General features: G+C 35.0%; 2 protein-coding genes and 1 long non-coding RNA gene across 3 annotated transcripts; 1 reads left to right on the top strand and 2 right to left on the bottom strand.

The window, feature by feature from the left end:
• The first annotated feature begins 3,060 nt into the window (after nucleotides 1–3,060).
• On the top strand, nucleotides 3,061–5,798 carry LOC108464489 (uncharacterized). The gene has a single exon (XM_017764817.2). The coding sequence runs from the start codon at nucleotides 3,445–3,447 to the stop codon at nucleotides 5,587–5,589; it is 2,145 nt and encodes a 714-aa protein (XP_017620306.1). The 5' UTR covers nucleotides 3,061–3,444; the 3' UTR covers nucleotides 5,590–5,798.
• A 762-nt stretch (nucleotides 5,799–6,560) lies between these two features.
• On the bottom strand, nucleotides 6,561–7,137 carry LOC108462646 (carbamoyl-phosphate synthase large chain, chloroplastic-like). Its single transcript, XM_017762571.1, has 2 exons — nucleotides 6,832–7,137; nucleotides 6,561–6,719 (listed from the first exon to the last, which is right to left on the bottom strand). The coding sequence occupies exons 1-2, from the start codon at nucleotides 7,135–7,137 to the stop codon at nucleotides 6,561–6,563; spliced, it is 465 nt and encodes a 154-aa protein (XP_017618060.1).
• Nucleotides 7,138–20,670: 13,533 nt separating this feature from the next.
• On the bottom strand, nucleotides 20,671–21,921 carry LOC128286864 (uncharacterized). Its single transcript, XR_008277523.1, has 2 exons — nucleotides 21,573–21,921; nucleotides 20,671–21,451 (listed from the first exon to the last, which is right to left on the bottom strand). It is a non-coding gene; the product is annotated as an uncharacterized LOC128286864 (long non-coding RNA).
• Nucleotides 21,922–25,784: the final 3,863 nt, after the last annotated feature.

Genomic DNA, 25,784 nt, shown 5'->3' with positions numbered 1-25,784 from the left:
GAATTTTCTTCTCCTCTGCCCGTGGTTTTTTCTCGAAAGAATTTCCACGTAAAATTTGTATATTCTTTATTTTATTTATTTTATTTTTCGTAATTTATTTTATTTTTCGCAGTTGGGTCGACTAAAAGGAAGTTTGGCAAAGAAAAAGGGAAGAGAAAAGAGGGCACACACAGACGGGGATGGTGATTGATTTGTTCCCCCATTCACTCGCTCACTCACCCCAAGGCCAAGACCAATTCATTTTCACTCAATCTGGCTTATGAAAGCTATATAATATTAAATATGGCACAGAAAAAAGGTTAATTTTATATAACATTCTTTCTCAAAATAGAAAACACCAAAATATAAAAAAAATTGCATGAAATTTTTTGTTTTGATTCACTTTTAAGTTCGACTTTGCTTAATATAAAAGATGGAAAAAGAATAACTATAAAAATGTTGCTAATCAACTTTCTTGTTGTCAATGCCGTATCTTTACTTAGCGGCAAGGTTTTCAATTAAAGGCGTTGGTTACTTGAACCATATTTTGGGTGTTGAGGTTCTATGGCAGTTTATCGAAATAATTCTCTCCTACAGAAACCATGACGAGTTACAAGCTGGAGAAAACATGGAAAAATGCAGCCTGACCAAGACCTCCATGAGCAACATAGAGATTTTTCACATAGGTCAGTTGGGATAATTCTCTCCCAACAAACCATGTCAAGGAACTAAGAGCTGAAGAAAACATCAATAAATGTAGCCTAACCAAGACCCTCATGAGCAACACGAAGACTTTTCACACTAATAATGGTGCACCCTCGATTGATGCAACTCATTTTCATCATGTAATTGACACTTTTTTTGATCAAGTGTAATTAGTAAACATCAATTTCTCCATGAACAAACTTTCCCAGTACATGTATGCATCCTTTGGGTTACATATAGGAAAGCAGCAAATGGGGTACTTAGGTACCTTCATGATACCTATCGTCATATTTTCATCTCATCAGGACCTCAGGCTACATTCTATTTTATTGAAAATGTTGTCACCAAGCTACTTGGGTAAAAAAGCTTGTTAGAAGAACTTCGTATGCCACTACAGAGATCTCCCACAGTCTACTGCAATGATCACAACAGAATGAAACAAATTGATGTAGACTTTCATTTCATTTGTAATATGCTCTTATGCAAGCTGCTTAATGTTGTTGCGCAATGGCTACCATGAAGGAGGCATATTGGTGTAGAATGAGTATTTGGTTGCTGGACCTCTTCTTTAACTTATGATGCATGCTTGTTATTCTTTATGCTGAGTTGGTTTTCATTTGAAAGTCTCACGGAAAAAGTTATTGGTTTGTTAACGTTGCTTTGTATTTATGAACCTTTTATTGCTTAACTTATGATTATTAAGGTTGAATGTTAAGAAATGTTAGACATTTTAGATTTTAAAATGACGTGAAAAAAAGAGAGCAATTTGTCATGTTTTAAAAAATGTTGAATCTTAATTTTCTTTCATTTGGTGGAGGGTGACTCTAGATGGAATGAGAATTTAATTCAAATTTTATTGGATGGTGACCATGTGGATTGAATTTTGGCTATTTCCATTTGTGGCAATTATAGCGATGATATCTTGGTTTGGGGTCATGCATCGAATGAGGTTTACTCGATTAGGTATGACACAAATGGAGCTTACTATAAGGAAATTTGTAAAAATAAATACCCTCCTCAAGATAAAGTTATTTGGATGGAGATAGAGCCATGAGATTCTTTTGGCAGCTGTGAAGTGCGTCCCTTTCTGTTTGGCTAATGAACATCAGTGTAGGAGATGTGGTGTGGTGGCTTGAAAGAGGATCTTATTCATGCCATTATGATTGTCCTTTTATTAAAAACCTCTTTTTGCAGAGCGATGATAGGTTGGAGTTTGCTATGAGAAAGGTTGACAAGGAGGCTTTCAAAAGCCTTTTGGTGGTTCTATGACAGCTATAGGGGGCGTGGAACTTGGAGATCATCCAAGGAAAGACTATAACCTCGCAAGATGCTTTGATTCTTGATCGGACCCTCCATAGGCTTCAAGGTTCACAACCTCTTATGTGTACCCTTTTTGCCTAGGGGATCGAGGATCGAGAGGTGAGAGGCCCCGTACGGTGTGCAATTGAAGATCAATATTGATGCGGCATGGCAAGCTAGAGAACGATTGAGGACCTTCGAAATAGTGGTTGTGACTCGGAGGTCATGGTGTGCATAAGTTGTGTTGGACAGCTTGAGGGTGCCTTTAATTCTCTATCGATCGAGGCACTTGCTATTGTTAATGTCCTCAAGATGGCTAGGGAGTTGGACTTTCACACATGATTGTTGAGTCAAATTGTTTAGCAATTGTTAACAAACTTAATACTAGTAGCTTAGATTTGTTTGTTTATAGCCAAAACATTGAGGAGGCACGTACTTTGTGTGATTACTTTGCTGTTATTTCCTTTCACTATGCTTATTGATTATTGATCCCTTGATAAAAATGTGAATATTTTGTCTGATTTGGATTATTCAAAAATTATCCACCAAATTTTGTTAGATATACTTTAGTTTGGGTTATGATATTTCACCCTTACTGTTTTTTTTCTTTAAAAATATCACTTAAAAGAGGGAAAAACAGAACATAAAAAAAATGCCAACTCTTCCTATTCCTTGAGCCTGATTTTTATGTTAGCTCACCACTAAATAGTTTGATTGGTATCGACATTATTATTCGTGTAGGAGAGCATGGGTTCAGTTGCGTTGAAGCACATTATCCCCCTATTTAAGGGTTGGGCGGTTATAAATAATTTTAAACATTGTATAAAAAAAAAAGCAAATATAATAAAAACTTATAATAAGATTAATGTTAAAAATAATAATTTATTTTTTATATTCAATAAATATTGGAAAAAATTTTAACGATAGTGTTGAAAGTGAAAATTTTTATTTTTTGACACCCAAAATGAAAATTTTGGAAAATTGAGTAACTAACTATGTAATTTACCCATGGTAAAAACTTGAAGCCTTAAACAACCATTTTAATAATCAAAAGAAAATTATTAAATGAAAAAGGAAAACACACGAACATCCATGCCCCCATGGGGAACCAGAAAGAAAACCCAACACAACACTCTGCAAAAGACAAAACAACATTTCGTCACCTTCCATTAAACCCTCTCTTGCTTCATTTCATTTCATTTGCTTTGCTTTGCTTTCATCTCTCTCTCTTCCATTAATCTTTTCTATCTGTCAAGCTTTGCAGTTTGCAGCCCACCACTTCGGCTATCAAACAACCAAATAACACCCCCCTTACTCATAATGTCCATTCATTGACCATCCACACACACACCAAAAAAGGAATCTCTGAAAAAAAATCTTTAGCTTTTTTTATTTGTTTGGTTTTTGTTCTTCATTCTATTGAAATGGCCATCTCACAGTAGATCAAGCAAAAAAGTAATAATGGATCCTGAGAGGCCCCATCGAAGTACTAGCATCAACAACAGTAGCACTAGTGGCAACAACACAACAAGTGAGCTCTTCATTTGTTTCACTTCACGCCTTTCTTCTTCATCATCCATGAAAATCTCTTCCAAGTCCATCCTTAGTCCTGGTCGCTCTAGGGAATCTTCTTCACATATCTCTCTCTCTTCATCACTCAGTAGGAGGTTGAGAAATAATGGTAGCATGAAAGGTGGTCAAGCTTCACCAATGTTCCCTACAAATAGTGGCAAAAAGAGAGGCTCCGGTTTTGACAACCCTGAGCCTTCTTCACCTAAGGTTACTTGCATTGGTCAAGTTAGAGTGAAGACCAAGAAACAGGGCAAAAAGTTTAGAGCTTGCAGATCTAAAAGAAGGGGAGAAGTTAGTTTCAGAAAAGTGGATCATAACAATGGAGGCAACAGTCTTGATTCAAGTAGCTCTCAGGATTACAACATGGGTCATTTTTTGAGCAGTAATAGCAGCCATCATCAGCAGCAGCAAGAGTGCAAGAAATGGGTGCATTTGCCATTGACTATTTGTGAAGCATTAAGGGCATTTGGGGCTGAGTTTAATTGTTTTCTACCTTGCAGGTCTTCTTGTATGGCTAACCAAAGGGATAAAGAAGGGAAAACAAGAGGATCTAGTGCTAATGTTGGGAATGGGAATGGGAATAAGAATGGAAATGGGAGGTCTTCTTGTGGGGCTGTTTTTACAAGGTGGCTTCTGGCAGTTCAAGAAGGGGAAGGGAAAGAGAGGGAGATTGAGTTGGTTGTTGGTGGTGGGGAAGATGATGAGAGAAGGGAAAGTAGTGAGATGATGATGTTGCGAAGTAGTCAAAGGAGACATGTCTTTGAAGATATTGAAATAAATGATTTTGCTAATGAAAATAAGGGTGATGATGATGATGAAGCAGCTGCTAGAGTGAGCATATGTATACCGCCTAAGAATGCATTGTTGTTGATGAGATGTAGATCTGATCCTGTTAAAATGGCTGCCCTTGCTAATAAGTTTTGGGAAACTCCAGTTCCTAAAGATGAACATGACGATGAGGGAGAGGAGGATGGAAATGAAAGGGAAGGGAAAGTGGAAGAACATGAGCTGGTCCAAGAGGATACTTTGGAAGCTGAAAGAGAAGAAAGTGAAGTAAAATTTGAGCAAGAAATGGAACATCAAGTAAGTGAAGTTAGTGACATGTATGTGTCTTGTGAAGCAAATGAAGAACAAGAAGAAATCCCAGAAGCTGAAGCAGAAGCTGAAACAGAGGTTGAATCCGTTTTGGTGAAGAATGGAAGTACTGGAGTTGCAGAAGAAACAAGTATAGATTATCAAGATCAAGAACATGAACATGAACATGAAGTGGAAGAAGACCCGCAAAAATCAACATCAAAAGAACAAACTTTGACTGAAGTTCCATTGAGTCTTGAGAATGAAGCTGCCATTGAAGAGCTGCACCAAGCTGAAGAGGAAAATGTTAATGGAAATGGAGAGGAAGAAAGGGAAGAACAAACAAAAGCTGAAGAGGATGAAGAAGAAGATTCGACAGTGGAGGAGGAAGAAGAAGGTGAGACAAGCCAAGAAAGATCCGAACTTGAATACCCGGAAACCGACCCGGAAAACGAGTCAAAGGAGAGTGAGAGTCAAGATAAGTTATTGCCAGATTGTTTACTATTAATGATGTGCGAACCAAAGCTGTCAATGGAGGTATCCAAGGAGACTTGGGTGTGCAGCACAGATTTCATCAGATGGTTACCAGAGAAGAGAAAGCAACAAGTAGTCAAACCAAAGGACAGTGGAGATGAGCCCAAAAGAAGAATCAGCGTTGACTCCAATCCTCGCCCTATTTTTTTACAGCCACCTCGCTCTTCTTGCTCTTTCCCGGCTGCTCCGCCTATGGATACGGCGGGTGCAGCAGCTGTCAATGGAGCTGGCGGCGGCGGATCTAAGGCTACAACGATGGAGCACAAGTTTGTTGGAGGTAAAGGGTATGAGCCGTTTCCGCTCACGCGCTGCAAGTCTGAGCCGAGGAGGTCATCGGCTAAGCTAGCACCTGATGCTTGCTTTTGGAAGAATAGGAAGCTGGGGCCGACTTCAGTTGGAGTTGGCGCCGCTGGAGTTGGGTTTTGATGAGCCGAGTTGGGTAAAAAGTAGTCAAAGGTTAAAAAAGTGTTTGTGGTAACTGGTAAGTTGTAGGAGTAAATGTTGTAGGGGTTATTTGTCCAATTTGAACAGTATCTTCTATGCTCTGTAAAAAAAAATTATTTGTTTGTTTTCCATAGTATTTAATTGATCCCAATTTGGGTAGCACAGTAAGGATGATTTTGATTTTTGATGAATTATTGGCAACCTGAAGATGATGGATGAAAGAATTGCATGTTACCAATAGGCTGGCAGAGGCTCCACCAGATGTCAATTTTGAGCCGTTACATTGCTTTCATGGTGGAGACAATGAAAATAATGGTTTAACAAATGATTTGATAGTCCAATTCATGACTTCTTTGTAATTATAATCATAATTTTTTATAGTTGGGTTTGTTTAAAAGATGTTGTCAATCTTGCTCCTTCAAGCTCCACATTTGCTCTAATCAATAAATTAAAATTAACCCCCTTCAAAATCAACTTGAGAAATGATGAAAACTAGAAAATTGCTTTGAAATTCACTATAATTAAGCTAAGGAGCACATGATTTCTCATAAAAAAACTTCAACAACTTAAAAAAAGTAAGGTATCTCACATGTTAATCATGCCATGCATTGTCATCATCATCAAATTTCAAGACAACGAAGTTAGTGCTTATCCTTTTTTTTTTTTTTTGGTTAGTAACAGAGATTTTCAGCCTTTTCACAGACCATGTTTTTCATCTCACCATGGGCCTCCCTACTTATTCTTTTTAAGGTAAAGACAATGACAAAGTTCTATTAAAGAAAACCCAAAAAGAAGTTAAAAGTGAAACTACCGCATTTTATTTTACCTGGGTATTGAAGAAGTTGTGAACTGCAGTCATGATAATTGTGCTTGGAATTGCCTGACTGCAGTAGCCAAGGCTCCCTCGACAGTTGTGATTATAGGTGAATGCTTGTAAGCAAGAGTCATTCTCCTCAATTGCCGGCAATGGATTTGATCAAAATTGTGACAACCATCAACTGTATCTGACCGCTAGCAATCATATCAGCCGCATGTGGTTGCCCTTGGTACATTTTCAGCGTCCCTTCCACTGGGATACCCTTTGAGTTCAACCAAATGAGCTGTCCTAATTGCTAGAAACAATTTTAAATCCCAGTCTCAAGAATGATTTCGCTATTCTTTCAAGATGGGATTTGGTTAATTAAGTCACTAAGGCTGAGGGCCTAATACATGTTTCGTTGTCACCTCTTTTGTAAAACCTAAATCATTGAGCGACTTCCCAGGCATAACAAGAGCAGCATATTTATCCAATGGGTACCCAATTGCCTTGGAAACAAATGTTACAGTACGAGAAGCTAGGGGATTTGCCTGAAAACCCCACCAGATGCTGGGATCGCACAGTGGCAGGTCATGAGCCCAGATACATTTAGACTCAGCCAATTTTGTAGTCGATGACCTTATGGTATCTAAGCAAGAAGGTGGGATAGTTTGAGTGGGAATCGAGTAGGCAGAGTCACCAGAATAGACACTGGCCTGCTTCATGTCTTCCATTATCCCTCCAATCACTACGTTACCATGTGAATCAGCAAGCTACATCAATCCCGGTTGCATCAGATAAATTGTTGGGTCCAAGTCTAATAAAAATAAACTTTTTACTTAAAAATATTAAATTTGTATGTAGTAATCAGCATGGTTGAATTCAGATAGAGGTTTGGTAATTATATTTCTTTGGTAAAACAAGTTGGTAAAAATAAAAGGGGATTTTAAAATTAAAAATTAAAACTAAAACTTCAAAAGGTTGCAAATAAAATTTATAAAAAAAAAAACAATATGATGAGAATCTAATAACATAAGTTTGATCATCAATGTAAAAATAAGTTCAATATTCTTTGATAAATCAATTAGCTAGATACCAACATCACACATAACGTTGAGGCAAGTATTTTCTTTTTTGGTGGATTTGAGGCAAAGTTTTTTACCTGACCTGTTAAGTATCAATCAAAAGTGATCACTTTCATCATCATTGCAAAAGGATGTCACTTATCATATTTGAAGTTACAATTTATTGAAACCAAATAATATGTATGGACTAATTCATTTAAAGCAATTGCTCTTGAAGATTGGATTGGTTCAAAATCAAGTAATTAAACCTTTTGGATTGTGGAGAACAAATCTAGATCGCATTGAATATATCGTTGAAGAAAGAATCTACAACAATCCACTTTTCTTATGTATTTATTAGTGTATTGTTTTTGACTATTTTGTAGCTTCTATAATTAAGCGGTTCTATTGTAATTGATCTTTAATATGTTTGCAAGTCTCGAAAATTTTTTTATATTTGAGAGATTTGTATAGGTTTTAGATAAGAGCATAGAGAACACTTCATTATTCACCGATGAACATATTTATGTGAGTGCATTTGAGAGTAAGTAGTTTGTGTTTACAACCTAAATTCTTAGGGTGTGAGTGTTCTACTCTTTATTCGTGGAGAGTGAGAAAACATGGTTCACTTGTTGTATTTTGGATTAAAGATAATGGCATCCAAAGTAGCCATTAAAGCCTAGTGCTTCCATTCAACACAAAAGTTTAAACCAATCAGTAACTATGTGTTTCAACGCATACCACCCAATCTCTCATTACCTTTTAAATAGTCAACCAAAAGCTTGTCGAAATTATTTCTTTTATTAACAAAATAACTCTATAACAAAGTGCTTAAAATTTAATTTATTAATAGCATTAGAAATTAGAGAGATTAATTATAACCAACAAATGCACGCATATGCATATGGGGGTTATTTAGGCTAAGATTACTTATCCACACAACATGGATTGCATTTATAGCTCATACTCATTAATGCTTGCCACAAGTATTAGAATAATTAAACAATTACAATTTTAAAAATCCTAATTGACAAGGCAAATATTCTAAGTCGAGTCAGGTTCAAGCTGGGCCTAAGTATGATATTAATATAATTTATGCTTGCCCAAGCCCGGCTCGGCCCAAAATATGGGCCTAACCCAAGTCCACCCATATTTGCAAAAGACTAACCCAGACCCATTTTAAGTTTGTCCGTATTATTTTTATTCTTTTAAAAAAATATTTATATTATTTTAATTTAATATTTAATAATTTAATATTTTTTTATTTATTGACATTTTTATATAGTCATATTAATATTATTTTAATATTTACATTAAAATAGTATTATATATTTAGTAGAGGTTTATTTTTTTAATGTGCTATAAATTACATAGTATATATATAAAAATAACATAATATAAAGTATTATAAACTTAAAAAGGGGCTAGGCCGGACTTGAGCCTTGAATGTTCAAGCCTAAGATCGGCTCATATTTTAAACGGGCCTATTTTTATTGCCTATTTTTTGGACCTAATATTTTTGCCCAAACCCTCTCAAATTTCGAACAAGCCCTCGAGCCTAGGCGAGAATTCGGCCCATGAATAGGTCTCACTATGACCTATTTAAATTTTCTTCTAATATAAGTTGTATTATGCATTACAAAATAATTTTTATTACAAAATTTAATATTAATTAAAATTTAAGTAATTAATGAGTAAATATAGATTTAATCATTCTCTTTTCATGTAAAACCAATGAGGACGTGAAACAAAGACTACTGAATAAACATGTAAAAATTTTATTAATTAATTAATCTGAAATATTAAAATAATTCACTACAAATTTCCTACTCTAAGGCACATATCCTAATGGTTCTTCCTCAAGGACTTGTTTGACTAATTTGAGTGGTATTGGAGACATGAGAGTCTGGTTCGCCTTTTTCAAGTTGGTAATGACGGTTGCAGGATTTGGATTAATTAATACAACCACGTACCTATCAATGGTTTGCAAGTTCGGGCAGTCGAGTAATCAGATTCACAAGCTTGGCCGATGACAATTGGATTCGGCCAGATATTGTTAATAGTTTATAATATTGGTAGTGATAATATTTTATTAGGTAAAAAAATTAATAAATTATAATTATTGATTTGTACAATTTTATGTAAAGTTATCTTATAAAACAAACGATACACTTATTGGATATTGAAAGAGTATTGAGAACAACAGATTCTTAAAGAGAACTAAAAAGATAAGGAGTAATACACTCAAGGTAATTATCTATCTATCTTTACTCGGTTCATATACATGCTTATATACTGCTATTAACAAATACCAACTTTGTAACTGCCTAACCACTTAGCTAATCACACATTAATCACATGTGTATTTAGATACTATAACATTCATCCAACTTCCTCAAGTGAGATGACTCGAAGAAGATGACGAAACCGAGTAAACATTGACACAGACAATGGTTTAGTGAGAACATCGGCCACTTGGTCACAGGCAAGAACTTCGCCAACAATCAATTCTCCACTTGCCACCTTTTCCCGGACAAAACAGATCAAGTTCAACATGTTTAAACTTGGAGTGCAGAACCAGATTAACGGCAACAGCTACGGCACTGGAATTATCACACCACATTATCGGAGGATCAGCTGAACTTAGTTTTAATTCTATCAATAGAGAGACTAGCCAAGCAACACCACTAGTGGCAGCTGCTAAACTACAATATTCAGCCTCTGCCGTAACCGAGAAATAACTTGTTGTTTCTTAGAACACCAAGATATAGGTGTATGACCAAAGTACACACAGTAGCCTATAGTAGACCGACGATCATCAAAATCAAGTCCCCAATTTGCATCGGCATAGCCAACCAAAGACAGTCGCTCAGATCGTCGAAAAAGCAATCCATGAGAAATAGTACCACGTATGTAATACCCCTACCCGTATTCATTGCCGGAATAGGGTACGAGGCATTACCGGAGTTTACGAATTAATTTTTTTTTTATATTCAATATAGCCCTTTTATAAATATCTAACCTTCCCTGTAATATTAAATCGAGACCAATCCACATCAACCAAATCAATTCAACATATTTTCATGATAGATTCATGCATTTATATAAAATAACGTCATCACATATCTATAACCAGGTTTGTTAACCATACTAATGGCTAACTTTACATTCATTTCACGTTAACATTTACTTTATTAGCTTATACATGCCATTGATTTCCAAAATAAAGTTTCTTTATATACCGAAATCCCGAGGTTGATAAAGTGATGTGTCTCCCACCAAATCCGACTTCCGAGCTCTTAACACTACAAAACAGGGAAAAAGGAAACGGGGTAAGCACTTTGTGCTTAGTAAGCTCATGTAACAAGAATTATACTTACCTAATATTTTCAATACAATATAATAAACATTCATATATCCATTCAATGCATTATTACCCTAACATGCACAAACTCAACATTCAAGTTAGTACAATAATTTCCATGTATCAATAATATATATATATATACCATGATTGATGTACTCATCAATACCATGATTTTCATTCCCTTATTATTTTTCATATTTATCCCGTTGAATTTATCGGAATTTCAATGGATTTTCAGAGGTACACTTTTAGTGTACAATTTCGGGTCCGTCAATTCATATTCATGTGCGACATTTCCATTTCAGAGAGCACACTCCGTGAACCTCAACCTTGCAACGGATTACCGGTCCAAAGCTAAATCCTACAATATAAACTCATAGAGTATTGTCGGGATTACCACCCGAGCTAAATCCCAAACGACAATTACTCTAATGAGCTTGGATCTGAATTACCAGTCCAAAGCTAAATTGAGACCTAATTCGGATTACCCGTCCGGCTAAATCCATTTTACACATATTCTTCGGAGGGCTATATCAGATAGGATCACCCGTCCGGCTAGATCCTTTTACCGTCAATTCCTTTGCGAAATCCATCGAATTTTCCTTTCATTCAAACGGATTTCTTCCCATTTTATCAAATATATCAATGTTTCATAAATTTTCATACAATGAACATTCAAATCATATTCATATCAAAACATACAATCTCAAGTAATTTAAGAATATAATTCAAGTTACACGAACTTACCTTGATACTTGATTGTAAACAGTAAAATCTATTAATCCCGAACTTTTTCCTTTCCTCGATCTAGCTTCGTATTTGAATCTTCTAGATCTAAATAAATAAATTTAATTATCAATTTAATACATTTCATGTTCATATGCAACATTCTCTATAATTCAACTATTATTTATAGTTCATTCAAAGCTGTCTACTTGAGTCATAGTCACTAAATTATTTATAACTTGAGCTACGGAACTCGAAATTAAGATCCGTTAATTTTCCCTGAAACTAGACTCATATATATTTTTACCATAAAATTTTCAGAATTTTTGGTTTAGCCAATCAGTACAGTTTATTCTTCAAAGTCACCCTGTTCTGTTGTCTAACAGTTCTGACCCTTCTTCACTAAAAATAAATTATCTCTTTATACAGAATTCAAATGATGTTCTTGTTTGTTTCTATTAAAAATAGACTCATTCAGAATTCTAGACATATAAATTTAAGTCCCTAATTATTTTTATTCAATTTTTTATAATTTCTCAAAGTCAGAACAGGGGAACCCGAATTCATTCTGACCTTGTCTCACAAAATTCATTATATCTCAAAATTTACAAATCCATTGCTTACAATATTTCTTCTATGAGAAACTAGACTCAATAAGCTTTAATTACATATTTTGTTCATCTTCTAATTCGATTCCTACAATTTTGGTGATTTTTCAAAATTAGTCTACTGCTGCTGTCCAAACTGTTTTAGTGCAAGCTGTTTATTACCATTTTTCCCCTAAGCTTTTAATAAATGATAATTTCGTCCCTACTCAATTAGCCTCTCAATTGAGCTGATTTTTCTCAATTAACATTTTATTCTATCACCTTAAACTAGTTTACAACCTTTAGGAATCAGAATTTCAGCAATAGACTTTAATTCCAAACATTTTCACAATTAGGTCCCAAAAATCAATTTCCATTGAAATTGCCTAATAAAATCATCTCATAAACAAATTAAAGCTTTAATTTCATTCTATTTCATCATAAACTTACAGAACTCAACCATGGTGACTTTAAATTTCATCCATGAAATCAAAAACTAATGAATTTAATAGTAGGATTTAGTTGTAAAAGTCTTAGAAACACAAAAATTACAAGAAAAAGGCAAGGATTAACTCACTTGGTGCAAAAATTATGAAATACCAGCTTAGAGAACCCTCCTATGGCGTTTTTAGCTGCTGGAATTGAAGAGAAATGAAGAGAAATCTAGATATTTCCTATTTAGTCCTAGTTTTATTTAGTTAATTTTGCAATATTCCAATTTTACCCTTAATTTATCAATTTTTCTGCTGATTGCATACCCTTTCCGGCCAGCCCAAATAACTTTTGGGTCTAATTACCTTTTAAATCCTTTCTCATTAGACTAATAAGCTATTTAATCACTCTAGCAACTTTTACACCTATTACAATTCAGTCCTTTTCATTTAATTGACTACCCAAACATTAAAATTTCCTAACGAAATTTTAATACCACATTAATAACATTTCATAAATATTTATAAAATTATTTTTGACTCGGTTTTACGAGATAGAGGTCCCGATACCTTATTTTACCCAATTTCTTCAATAATTTCTTTTTCGAACTAATCACTAAATCGATAAAATTTTCCTATCAATATTTTCATACGATTTTCCTATCATATAAATTTTCAAGCAAAAATATTAAAATAAATTTTTCTTTAAATCGGATCTATGGTTACGAAACCATTGTTCCGATAACCTTGAATTTAGGCCATTACAACGTAAATACCGAAGAATGTGTTTCAACGCTACCATGTGTAGAGTAGTGGGAGTATGCATAAATTGACACACCCTATTAACAGCATATGCAATATCAGGCCGGGTTAAAACGACATGCTGAAGAGCACCGGCAAGACTACGATATTCAGTTGGACCAGTAAGACAGTCACCCTCATCCTTTGATAATATGGAAGAGCTTACCATTGGTGTATGAACACTTTTGACATTAGACATAGAACTCTGTTCAAGAAGCTCCTGAATGTTTTTACGCTGACACAAGTGAAGACTACCAGAGGAAGATCTACTGACTTCAATCCCCAAAAAATAATAGAGATCACCCATATCTTTTAGAGCAAACTTGTTGTGTAGCTGCTGAACAAAACAATTTATCTCATCAGATGAACTGCCAGTGATAAAAATATCATCCATATAGACAAGCACATACAGAGTGTGGTCAGAAGAAGATCGAACAAACAATGAGGCATCTGATTTTGACAACATAAAACCAGTAGAAATAAGAAATTGTTTTAACTTGTCAAACCAGGCACGAGGAGATTACCGTAGGCATATAAAGCTTTAGTCAGATGACACACCAGCTTTTCACCATTTGAACCATGTTGCACAAAACCTGGAGGTTGCTGCATAAACACGTCATCAGTTAGATCGCCATTCAGAAAGGCATTATTTACGTCAACTTGCCAGAGTGGCCAACCCTTGGTCATAGCAACAGAGAGAATGACACGAATGGTAGTAGGTTTGACTACCGGACTGAACGTCTCCTTAAAATCACAGCCAGACACCTGTGAACAGCCCTTGGCCACCAACCGTACCTTTCGGCAGTTAATCATCCCATCAGGATTCTTCTTTATCTTAAACAACCACTTGTAACCAATCGCCTTCTGACCAGGAGGGAGAGAACAGAGCTCCCATGTAGAGTTAGCTATTAATACATCAATTTCAGCTTGAACAACTACACGCTAGTCTGGATGAGCAAGTGCTTCCTCAACAGAACTTGGTTCAACCTCAATATTGTCTGCACACAAAGCTTTGGGTTTAAATATACCAACCTTAGACCGAGTCACCATAGCATTAGTATTGCTGGTAGAGACAGTAGGAACAGTAACACGCTTAGGAGGAATAGCAGCAGTAGAAATATCCTCATCTCTAACAACAATCCCTGAGTCATTTTTATCATTCAACAAATTTTCAGAATTATGTTGAGGAGCACTACACATAGCAGAAGAATCATGCGAATCAATTTCATCATTAGGACTTGCTAGTGATACCCAGTTGCAAGTTCAGGACGAACACGAGTTTCTCCAGTGGTAAAAGACCGAACAATAGGAACATACGTAGTAGTACCCAAAGACGTCTGATCATCAGTAGAAGAAGAGAGCGGGAACAAAAATCGATTTTCATAAAAAACAACATACCAAGAGACAATTATCTTACCATCTGGCGTTAAACAAAAATAACCTTTATGATGCGCGCTATACCCTAGAAATGTAGATGGCTGTGACCGAAACTCAAGCTTGTGTTTAACAAATGGACGTAAATATGGAAAACAGTAGCAACTAAACACTTTGAGATGATCATAAGATGGTTCATGATCAAACAAACTTTGATATGGGGATCGTCCTTGCAACACAGGAGTAGGCAACCGATTAATAAGATGTACTGCATTGCAGAACGCATAGCCCCAATACTTCATTGGTAAATTAGCCTGAGCCAGAAGAGTAAGACCAGTCTCCACAATATGTTTGTGTTTACGTTCAACAATACCATTCTGCTCAGATGTGTGAGGACAGGAAACACGATGAAGTATCCCTTAACTAGCTAGTACTGACGAAACAGCACAAAACTCACCTCCCCAATCACTTTGAAATTTCTTAATGCACTTCCCGAACTGAGTGAGAACCATATTTTGAAATTGACCAAAACACTCTACAGCTTGAGATTTGTGGCTTATTAGATACACCCAGGTAAATCGACTAGTCATGTCAATGAAAGAAACATAATACAAATTCCCTTCATATGGAACAGCAGCCGAACCCCACAAATCAGACACAACCAACTCAACAAATTAACATACTCAGTATTAGAATGAGAAAAAGGCAATTTATGAGGTTTTCCTTTTTGACATGTAACACAAACATTATCAAGATGACTTTTATTTACAGGAATCTAACATTTTTCTAGAACAGCTTTTACAGTATTATGAGCAAGATGACCTAGCCTTTTATGCCACCAACTAAAAACATCATCAGCTATAGAAAAACCTTGAACAACAGTACTATGAACAGATGGAGGCAAAACACTCGAACTCGCTGAGAACTGATAGAGTCCATCACGAACTTGGCCCCGTATTAAGGTTTCCTTGGTCTGGATGTCCTTAATCACACAATACGAGGGGTGAAATTCAAAAAACACATTGTTTTCAGTAGCAAACTTAGACACAGAGAATAAATTTTTTCGAATGCTCGGCACACAAAGCACATTCGAGAGATGTAGTAATTTCGTCTTTGTAGGAAAAACTGTCCTCCCAACAGATGAAATTTTGGTTGCGACCCCATTACCCATTAAGAGAGAAGAGTTACCTGTATATTAAGTGAAGCCATGTAAATCCGAATCATTTCTGCAGACGTGATGAGTAGCCTCCGAGTCTAGGCACCAGGATGTGCTTCTTACTGGCAATGGAACATAAGAGTCAGTAGAATTAAAATTGGAGTCATATGCTGTAGCCTCAGAATAATCTGAAGCATGCAACTCAGGAAGCTTGGGGGGAAGCCCAACAAACTGAGACGAGTCATACGGAGACGAGTCAACACTAAACACACGAGCTCGTGGTTTTGTCCGCCACAGGGCCTCATGAACAGTCTGGCAAGATCTGTCAACACTAACACAGTTAGCAAAGGGTCCAGACACAATTTGACCATCAGTTGGACGAGATCGAACTGGCCCACGTGGCCTAGAAGCCATCTTACTATACGAATAGCCCAAAGATGCATCACCAAATTGGAAGCCCATAGTAGTTCAACATCAATCTCATGCCCATTACCATAGGACTTTAGGTCAACATTAGCACGGTGCCCATTTCTATTTTGAACAAATGGATTGAATCCATTATACCCAGGCCTTGTATGTGGCCTACGTGGGACACAACTATAAATTCCAAAATTTGGCCAAAAAGAAGGCCTCCAATTTTAACCGTAAGTCCCCAAATTTTGACCAAAGATATTTTTTCCTATTCGGTTATTATCTCTCCCAATCGTTCTAGACGTAAAACCACCCCGTCGTGCCATCGATGCGTCGATTGGTGATTGATCGTCACGTTGGTACCTATAGTAGCATCTCTGCATAAGATGGCCATATCTACTACAGATTTGGCACTGGATTCGTGGACGGAAAGAACGACCTCAACCACGAACAAAGGAATGGTCTCCTCTACGAAACGAACCATTCGTCGACTGAAGTTACGTCCCCTTCATAGCATTCGCAGTAACCAACATTTCCTGGGCCGACCAAACTTGTCGAGCTTCGTACTCAGGCAAAGCATCTACAATGCGTTGAAACGGTAAAGGTCCCGGGGAGAGTGACGTGGATGAAACAATAGCATCAAACTCAGTGGATAGACCAGCAAGAAGAACCGCCGTTCATTCGGCCTCCGAGATATGAAATCCAGATGCTGCAAGAAAAAGCGCACAAACTAGTGATTTTATTCACATACGAGCGAATAGAAAGGCTACCTTTCTGGAGAGAGTGAAGCTCATGATGCAACTATGACTGCTTCGTGCTCGAATCGACCGCAAACAAGTTATTTGCCATGATCCAGACATCATGCGCAGTCCTAACATCCGTGAATGAAGATAAAAACGATGAGCTTATCGTGGATAAGAGCCAGGAGGTAAGCAAACTATCTTGCTGGTCGAAGATCAAAACAGAGGGATTGACGACAAGGCTACCATCGGAGGATTGAAGAAACCTCGTCAGAGCCGTAAATGATCCATCAAGTAGACCAAACAAACTGCACCACGAAGAATGAGCCGGATCTGCTGCTACCATTGAACGAACGAACCTTCATCCAGTTTGACAACCTCATGTCGAGGACAAGACGTGACTACTCGATCACCAAGAAATGTCGAGCCACTAAGCTCAACGGAATCAGTTTCGGTAGAATGCATGGTAGCCATACTCGAGAATCACCAAGCGACTGATACCATTAAAGAGTACTAGAGAACAACAGATTCTTTAAAGAGAACTGAGAAGATTAGGAGTAATACACTCAAGGTAATTATCTATCTATTTTTACTCGGTTCATATACATGCTTATATAAAGAAGAGAACCTTAACTGCTATTAACAAAATACCAAACTTTGTAACTACCTAACCACTTAGCGAATCACACATTAATCACATGTGTATTTAGATACTATAACAGATATCCATATAAAGAATTTTTGTATTAGTCATTTTTTTAAGTTTTGTTTGAAATATTAAGAGTTTTGGTGTATCTTGGAGGTATTTTAAAAATTTAAGAAAAATGTTCTATACACTTGAAAGCAATCATATTTTAGTAACTTCCCTTTGTTTCAAATTTTATTATTTATTTGTCTAGCAAGTATCAGTATCCTTGTCATGTTCGTTCTTTTTCCTACTTTGGGATCCTTTTCTTCTACGTTTCAAGTAGAATAGGCTTTAATAAGACGATGCTTTATCTCTTTCGTATGAGAGAGTTGCCATTACGAAGGCCAATAGATGAAGTTGGAATATTTATGGTTTGGTTTTGGAGTGGAGCCGAAAAAGAAGAAAGAAAGAAAGTTGAAGGATTTGGAAAGAAAATAAATGAAGAGTGGAAAGAAAAGAGAAGGTTTTGCATGAAGTCATCGCTAAGTTTTCATGTTTGTTTTCTTAGAGAATATAGTAATTCAATTAATTCAAATGGAAATATAACATAAAATGTAGTATTATTATAAACTAGAATGATAATGCAACCACCTAAACAATAACAGTAAAATACAAACAAGAAAATGCACTAGGTAAAATAAATCAAACTAAAAATAACATTTAGAACAACCTGTTTCCATTGTTTTAACAGTTGCATGTCATGACTGTCATAAAACCCAATAAAGGAGAGTTATACACAATCAAAAAACCACTAGAGACGCACCATCATGATCAACCACTAATTATAGCATTTTAGTCTCGCCACCGTTAGACTACATTGATAATGAACTTTGACTAAAAACAACAATGCTAGTGATCCCCAAAAGACTCTTCAGTATTAGCAATGCACAAACCCAATCCCTAAGACTAAATCAATAGATGTTAGGTTAGTCCAACCTCCTTTTAAACTTTTCAAAAATAAAATTAAAAATATAATTAAGAAAATCACTAAAAACTACAATTGCTAACACCACAACCGTTTTCAAATAAAACAAAATAGGCTATTATCGTCACCACCACTTTAAGAGAAAATGAAATGTATCGCCACCACTTTAAAAGAAAACGAAATGAATATTATTCATTCACAAGCTTTTATACACGAGCTCAATTAACGTATCATTACTATTGTAGCAATTTAATAATCATTCAATTAACATCACGATTATTGCAATAATTTGATTTGTGAATTTGAATTGCTTTAAATATGTAATTTCTTTCAATTTAAGGTTTATATGATGTATGAGATATTTATCGATATTTTAAAATGTTTTTCATATATATATTTATAATAAAATTTTATTGTTTAATAACATATATGTTAATATACAAATGCAAATATTAAAATTTTTAATGTAATTTGATAAGTGCTAAAAGTAACATGTTTTAACCTCATTCTTAACGTACTTTTGAATGATTATTCAATGTTAATTGTGAATTTTGGATGATTATTCGATGCTAATTGTGAATTTTATACTCCTAATCTTTTAAATTCATGTTTTAATGCTTATTAGAGAACTCGGGGACAAAAAGAATGAAAATCAGAGCGTCGTAACAAGTTGAAGGAGCCACACGGGCTACACTTTTTCACACGGTTGTGTGACCCATACGGGCATGTGGTAGGCCATATCAATTTCACGGGATTGTACACTAATTAGCAGAAAATCATTATTTTTAGGTTTTTTGAGCATTCTAAGACGTATATATGACAAAAATAAGAAGATAGGAGGGAGCCGTCACAAAATATTGAAGAAAACAACTCGAAAAACACCATTGAAGCGGATTTTGAAGTAGATTTCTGTCAAGATTTAATATTTTTAGTTGATTTCTTAGGAAATTATTATGCATTTCTTTATTTTTTTAGGTTATACTATATCTTAGATGTTTCTATTTTCGAGCATGAACTAATTTTCTAAATACTTAAGGAAGATGAACCCTATAATGGATTCTGTCGTTTGATTTTTATTTTACGCAATAAATACTTCGTTTCTTATTCTTAATTATGTATGCTTAATTCTTGGTTTGATATTTCTAGAGTATTGACCCATGTTCGATATGCTTAAATCGGTGGTTGAATAGACCCTGTTTAAGATTAGATTTTGCGTAATTGAGTGGAGTTGCATGCAATCTTAGAAATAGGATGACATAAATCTATTGGATTAGAGTCAAATCTAATAGGGGAATCCATAGCATGAGTTAATGTGATAATATGGGTTTTAATTAGAAAGAAATTTCAATTAATCAATCTAGAGTCAGTTGCTCTTATACTCGAAAGAGATATTAATATAATTTAGGGATTTCTATGGATCAAGGTGCTAAGTGCATAATTTAGATTAATAGTGGCAGATGAAATCTAGGCTAATTGTTTCCTGAGTATTGTTTCGTTTCTTGGTTATTATTCGATTATTTTTGTAATTTGTTCTTTGTCATATTCGTTAGTTAATTAAAATAGTTAATTTTAGGTTTTAGTCGTTCACTCTAATTATTTGGTTAAATAATAGAAAAATGGTAATTACTAGCACTTGTAGTCCTCGTGGGAACAATATCTTTGCTCACTTTAGTTATACTATTAATTGATAATTGCACTTGCTTTAGTCAAAATTTTAGTTAGTTTCGTAACCATCATAATTATAAAAAATAAAAATACTTAGAGAATTAAAACTTATTTAAAATATCAAAATTTTGTAACAATTAAAATTTTTATATTTTAAATATCAAAATTAAAAATTATTTAAAATATCAATGTATTGGTCAAAATACACTAAAACACAAAAACAGTCAAAATAGATTGAAATTTTAACCAACACTGCTCAAATGATTTGATGCTAATTAAAAACGGAAATGATATGTACTAATTGTTATTGATATAGTACTGGCCACCAACTCTTTGTCTTGCTTAAGGTTGATTGTTATAACAACTACAGTACAATTACAAATACAGGTCAAAGTAGTTGTAAATATCAAACTATTACAAACGGGTTATGTTCTAGACTAAAACCAACTACTATGCATGATGTGTTTTTTTTTTTGTGAATAAAATCCAACTGGAGAATTTATTAAAATAAATTAAAGTAGTTTAAACAAAAACTCGAAAAAACAAAAGCGCAGCAGAAAATTAAAAAAACAAACAACTCCAGTTTAGATAGAGGAGCCACACCCGAAAGTGGATACACGTGTAGACCGTGGGAGACTCCAAAAGATAGGAGCAGTTTAATCTCTACTCTAAAAAAATCCACTCGTCCTTTTCACCCTCAGAAAAATCCCCCTTTACCAAAATCCTTTTTGAAGAAGAAGAACATCTACCTTGAAGCCATCGCAACACTTGTTTCATCGTTTTCGCTAACGCCTTTACAATTCAGAGCTACCATCTCTACCAGTTGACTATGCTCTAGATTTAGACCATCTCCCCTACTCCATCCCTCTTGCACTAGTAAATGAGCTGATTTGTTCACCTCTCGGGAGACATAAACAAACTCACACTCTCTGAGCCTCTATTGTTCAGTTCTAATGTCTTGAATATACGCCTCGATGGCCAATCTATCTATGCAACTCAAGTTTGCTTTCTTTATCACAGAAAGATAACCCCCTTCCACCACCACCCTTTTGAAATTGAGATCCACCCCTAATCTGAGAGCTTGAAGGCATGCAAGGGCCTCAGCTGTAAAAGCTGACAATATGTTTTCATTGACAGTTACTTTTTCAACAATAGTTCTAGATCTACCATCTCTAATGATTATCCTTTAACAGGATTTTGAAATATAAACATGAAATGCCGCATCAAAATTTACCTTGAAGTTAGGTTCTTCCGCTGGTCTCCACTTTTCAAAACCCACCATCAAATCTTATTTGCAATATGTTGTAGTGAGGCAAATGATCTATCATGCACCCATTTATTCCTCTCGGACCAAAGGAACCAAATCATATATGCAATATGCCTGCAGGTATATTCTGACGAATTATAAAACACTTCGTGTAGCTAATCTTGAAAATTTTTTCCACTTTCATCACCATCCCATTTAATGTTCAACAGATCCCAGACTACAACAACAAATGAATAGTCCCCAAATCCATGCTTTAAATCCTCCACTCCCCTTACGCACTTTAGGCAAATTGTGGATCCCACCAAATGTATGTTATAAAGATTGTGTGAATTAGGGAATAGGTTCTTAAAAAAGGCTAGATTGTGATTTTGACCGTTTTTGGCAATTTTTGTTTCCACAGCTTCTTGTAAAAAAGATTGTAACTATCCACTTCATTGTTATTTATCTCTCTATTTCCTTGCAATAATATGTAACTGCTCCAAATGGTATACTCACCTAAGGGTTCAACCTACCAAACCACTGTATCTGGCTGCGGGTGCAAGGTAAGAAGACTACATTGAATCTTACTTGCCACATCAATATCAAAATTTCTAGTAATTTTTACCAAATCCCATATATGTTCATGATATAAAATTAAATCAAAGATTGTTCTACAATGCACATTAGCAGCATAAGCCTAAATTTTTTTGTATAGGCAGGCTAGAGACCCAAATATCCTCCCAGATGTCAATACTTGTGCCCCTGCCCACCTACCAGCTCAGACCCTCCAGAAGCATACCTTTTGTAGACCATATACTCCTTTAAGTATAAGATGGGTAGGCTCCTAAACTTGTTCTCAAGAAATCAAAATTTGGATAATATTTAGCTTTTAGCGATCATGCCTGTAACAGGCCCAATTTTTCCGGGCTCAAAACCAAATAAAAAACACTAAAATAAATAAAAAAAATAGTCCATTTACAACAGTCCAATTACACGAGGCCCAAAAAAATAAAAACATAACCCAATTCAAAGCCTAGAACCTAGACCCAAAATTACATTGGCCTAAGTGGCCCAAAGGTCAAACAGTTTTTAGGAAACCCTAGGGTTTCCACTCTTGCACCGCAACCAGCCCCCAGCGCCGCTCTTGCCTCCATGTCAACTCGCCGTACGCCACCCTCATGCCTCCACGTCTCCCTGTACCTGCAAAAAGGACACGCACAACAGCACAAAATAGCAAAAAAAGAACAAAAAGAAATAGAAATTTGTATTCGGCTATAAAAGCCACATGAGATTTTTGTGTATTTTTCAGGTATACGAATATCAATCAAAGAACAAAATAGAAATTTCAGGAGGTCATTTCTCAAAATTTTCTTGCTTTTAATCTTGGGTTCCTTTTTTTATTTTCATTATGTTTACATACAAAAACATAAAGAGAAAAAGAAACTGACCTAAATCGTTCGATTTACTCACCGTTGGAGGCCAAGTCGGAAAAGGAGAAGAAACATGTCATTTCTTTGTTGCTCCATCGGATTTGGTTGGGTTTTTCAGGGTTTTGGCCTCGGACCCTTGCTCCACATGTGAAAGGATCAAAAGGGGGTTATTTTTTTGGAACTCTGGCCACCGTGTACGGTGGCGGACGGGCTGTGGCCAGGTGACCGGAGTTCGGTCGAAAGGAGAGAGAGTTGAAAGCTCTTTTTAGTTTTTTTTAAACTAAGGGCTGAAATGAAGATTTTAAAAAAAAATTGAGCTTTTTAAAGCATTAAAAACTACATCGTTTTCATTTAGCCACCCTAGAAGCCAAAACGGCATCGTTTTGGGGAGGCCGACCCATACCCGACCCATTTAGCAGAAGAACCCGTGTTTTTAGACGTATGGGCTATTTATGCCCTTAGTCCTTCCATTTTTTAGGGCGGTTCAAATAGGGTCTCTTCTTTTATTTTCATTTTAACCCTAAAATCTCACTTCAGTTACATTTTGGTCCATTTGAACGGTGCGTTTCAAAGGGTGAGGATTATTCCTCATTCGGTCCCTCCAAGTTATGCGCGCCTTTCAATGTGGCCCTTCATTTTATTTTATGTTGATTTATGCCTTCAAATTCCCTTTAAATTTCAATTTAGTCATTTTTTTTTATTTTCGCTATTTTATTATTAAATTAACTAATTTAATATATTATTGCTATTATTATTATGTTTCTAATTATATTTATTTTGTTATTCTAATACTATTATTGTTTATCTAATTTTTATTTATCTATTTATATTTCTACTATTATTATATTTCTATTTCTATATATACATTAATATTATTTTTATTGTTATTTTTCTTATATACATATTTTTACTCTTATAATTAACATTTTATTTATTTATTTATATCACTTTATTTATTTGCTTTTTGCTAAATTTCAATTTTTAATCAAATTTTTACCAGTTCTTATTTGTTTGTTTATCCATTATTGTAAAAATTAGATTTTTTTTACTTGTATTGTTATTATTCTTATTATTTCATTTATTTATATATTTTATAACAAATTGTACCTTTGATTTTATTTATATTTTAATTTGGGCTCTTTCTTTTCAATATTTTTATAAACTATATTCTCTTACATTATTTATGTATTTATTTTATTTATTTCTTTGCCTTTATTCTTTAAGTTGGTAGTCTTTTTATGCATACTTTGGTATTGTTATCGTTGTTATCATTTATCTCATTCATCTTTGATTATTTATATTATTAAATTGGTGTACACTATGCAATTTTCGTAAATCGTTCTTATTAGTATATTCATTTTCATTCACGTGGCAATTTTATTCGCATACCATTTTTGAATATTATTCAATTTTCACCCTAAATTCATAAGAAAGGATTCTTTAATAAAGACAATATTCTGTGTTTGGAAATTCGAGAGATCGTGCCCTCACGTACTGAGTTTCGATTTTTCTCGTTTGACCCAAATGACCGAATATCTTTTTAAAATTAAAATGCTTGAGTTTTGAAAATCAAAAGACAAGCTTATTCTCGAGGGTTTAAAATGTCGTGTCCTAACGTGCTGGATATGACATTTTATTACTTCGGAACAAGAAAGTCTTTAGCATCTACTTTGATTTATCCAAACATTTTTTGTAAAATTAACATTAATAAAAAAGAAGGATCGTATTTTTAAATTCTTTATGGATTTTTAACTTTCGACATGAAGACATTAATTAATTAATTAGATACCAATTTTGAGCGTTACGATGGTGCTAATCCTTCCTCGTATGTAACCGACTCCCGAACCTGTTTTCTCGAATTTCGTAGACCAAAATCTTTATTTTAACAGAACAAAACATTTTATTAAAACAATCAAATTACAAGGTGAACAGATCACACCTCATAAAAAATGGATCGGTGGCGACTCCCATTTTCGTTTTCGTTTTAGTTTTCAAAACCAAAGTCGACCGTTGTTTTCAAAAATTTGAAAATGGTTTCGATAGCTTGGCGACTCTATTGGGGACTCAAATAAGAGAGTCAAGCCGCAAATTGATTAATTTTTGTTTTTTTGTCAAAAATTGGAAATCCAGTTTAAAATTACGATCCTCTCATTGCATGTCATTCGTTATTTTTTTGAGATCTTCGCTTTATCAGTTCGAGTCTTGGAATGTATTCGCATATTGCATCACATGATCAATAGATCTTACCCTTTTAAGTGGGAGTGAGAAACTATTCCTTCGTGAGGTCTTCACTTCTGTGTAGGGTAGTGGATCGCTTTCGGGATACATTCGTACCTATGTATTCGTTAGATCTTTATCTCTATGTATCCATAGGGAATTGTATTCCCCTGAACTGAACTCGGACCGTATGAGCCTATAATGGGTAAGGATCGAGGAAGCTGTTGGTTTGGGTACCATTTTCTTTAGAACCAAACCACATATAGCGAGCCTTAAAAGCCCACCCTAGGTAGAGCCACTCTAAACCCTAGTAGTTACCCGAATAAGTGCTCTATTTGTTGTTTATTTCTTCTGTACTGACAAGTTTTGTTTTATTTTTTTTATGACTACATCGTATTGTATCATCATAGAAAAGAGGTGTTGATTCACGTTTAGTTGCTAAATAGAGAGCTTGTCATGGAAAATAGATTTCTTGATAAAGTGAAATATAATACGACCATCCGAATATGGTCTGAGTAAACAAAATGAGAGAAGGCTAATAGTCTGTGGAGGA

The sequence above is a fragment of the Gossypium arboreum genome, chromosome 13 (assembly GCF_025698485.1).
Source record: "Gossypium arboreum isolate Shixiya-1 chromosome 13, ASM2569848v2, whole genome shotgun sequence".
NCBI classification, from domain to species: domain Eukaryota; kingdom Viridiplantae; phylum Streptophyta; class Magnoliopsida; order Malvales; family Malvaceae; genus Gossypium; species Gossypium arboreum.
The sequence above is the reverse complement of the archived record's forward strand: the minus strand, read 5'-3'. Positions and strand labels throughout refer to the sequence as shown.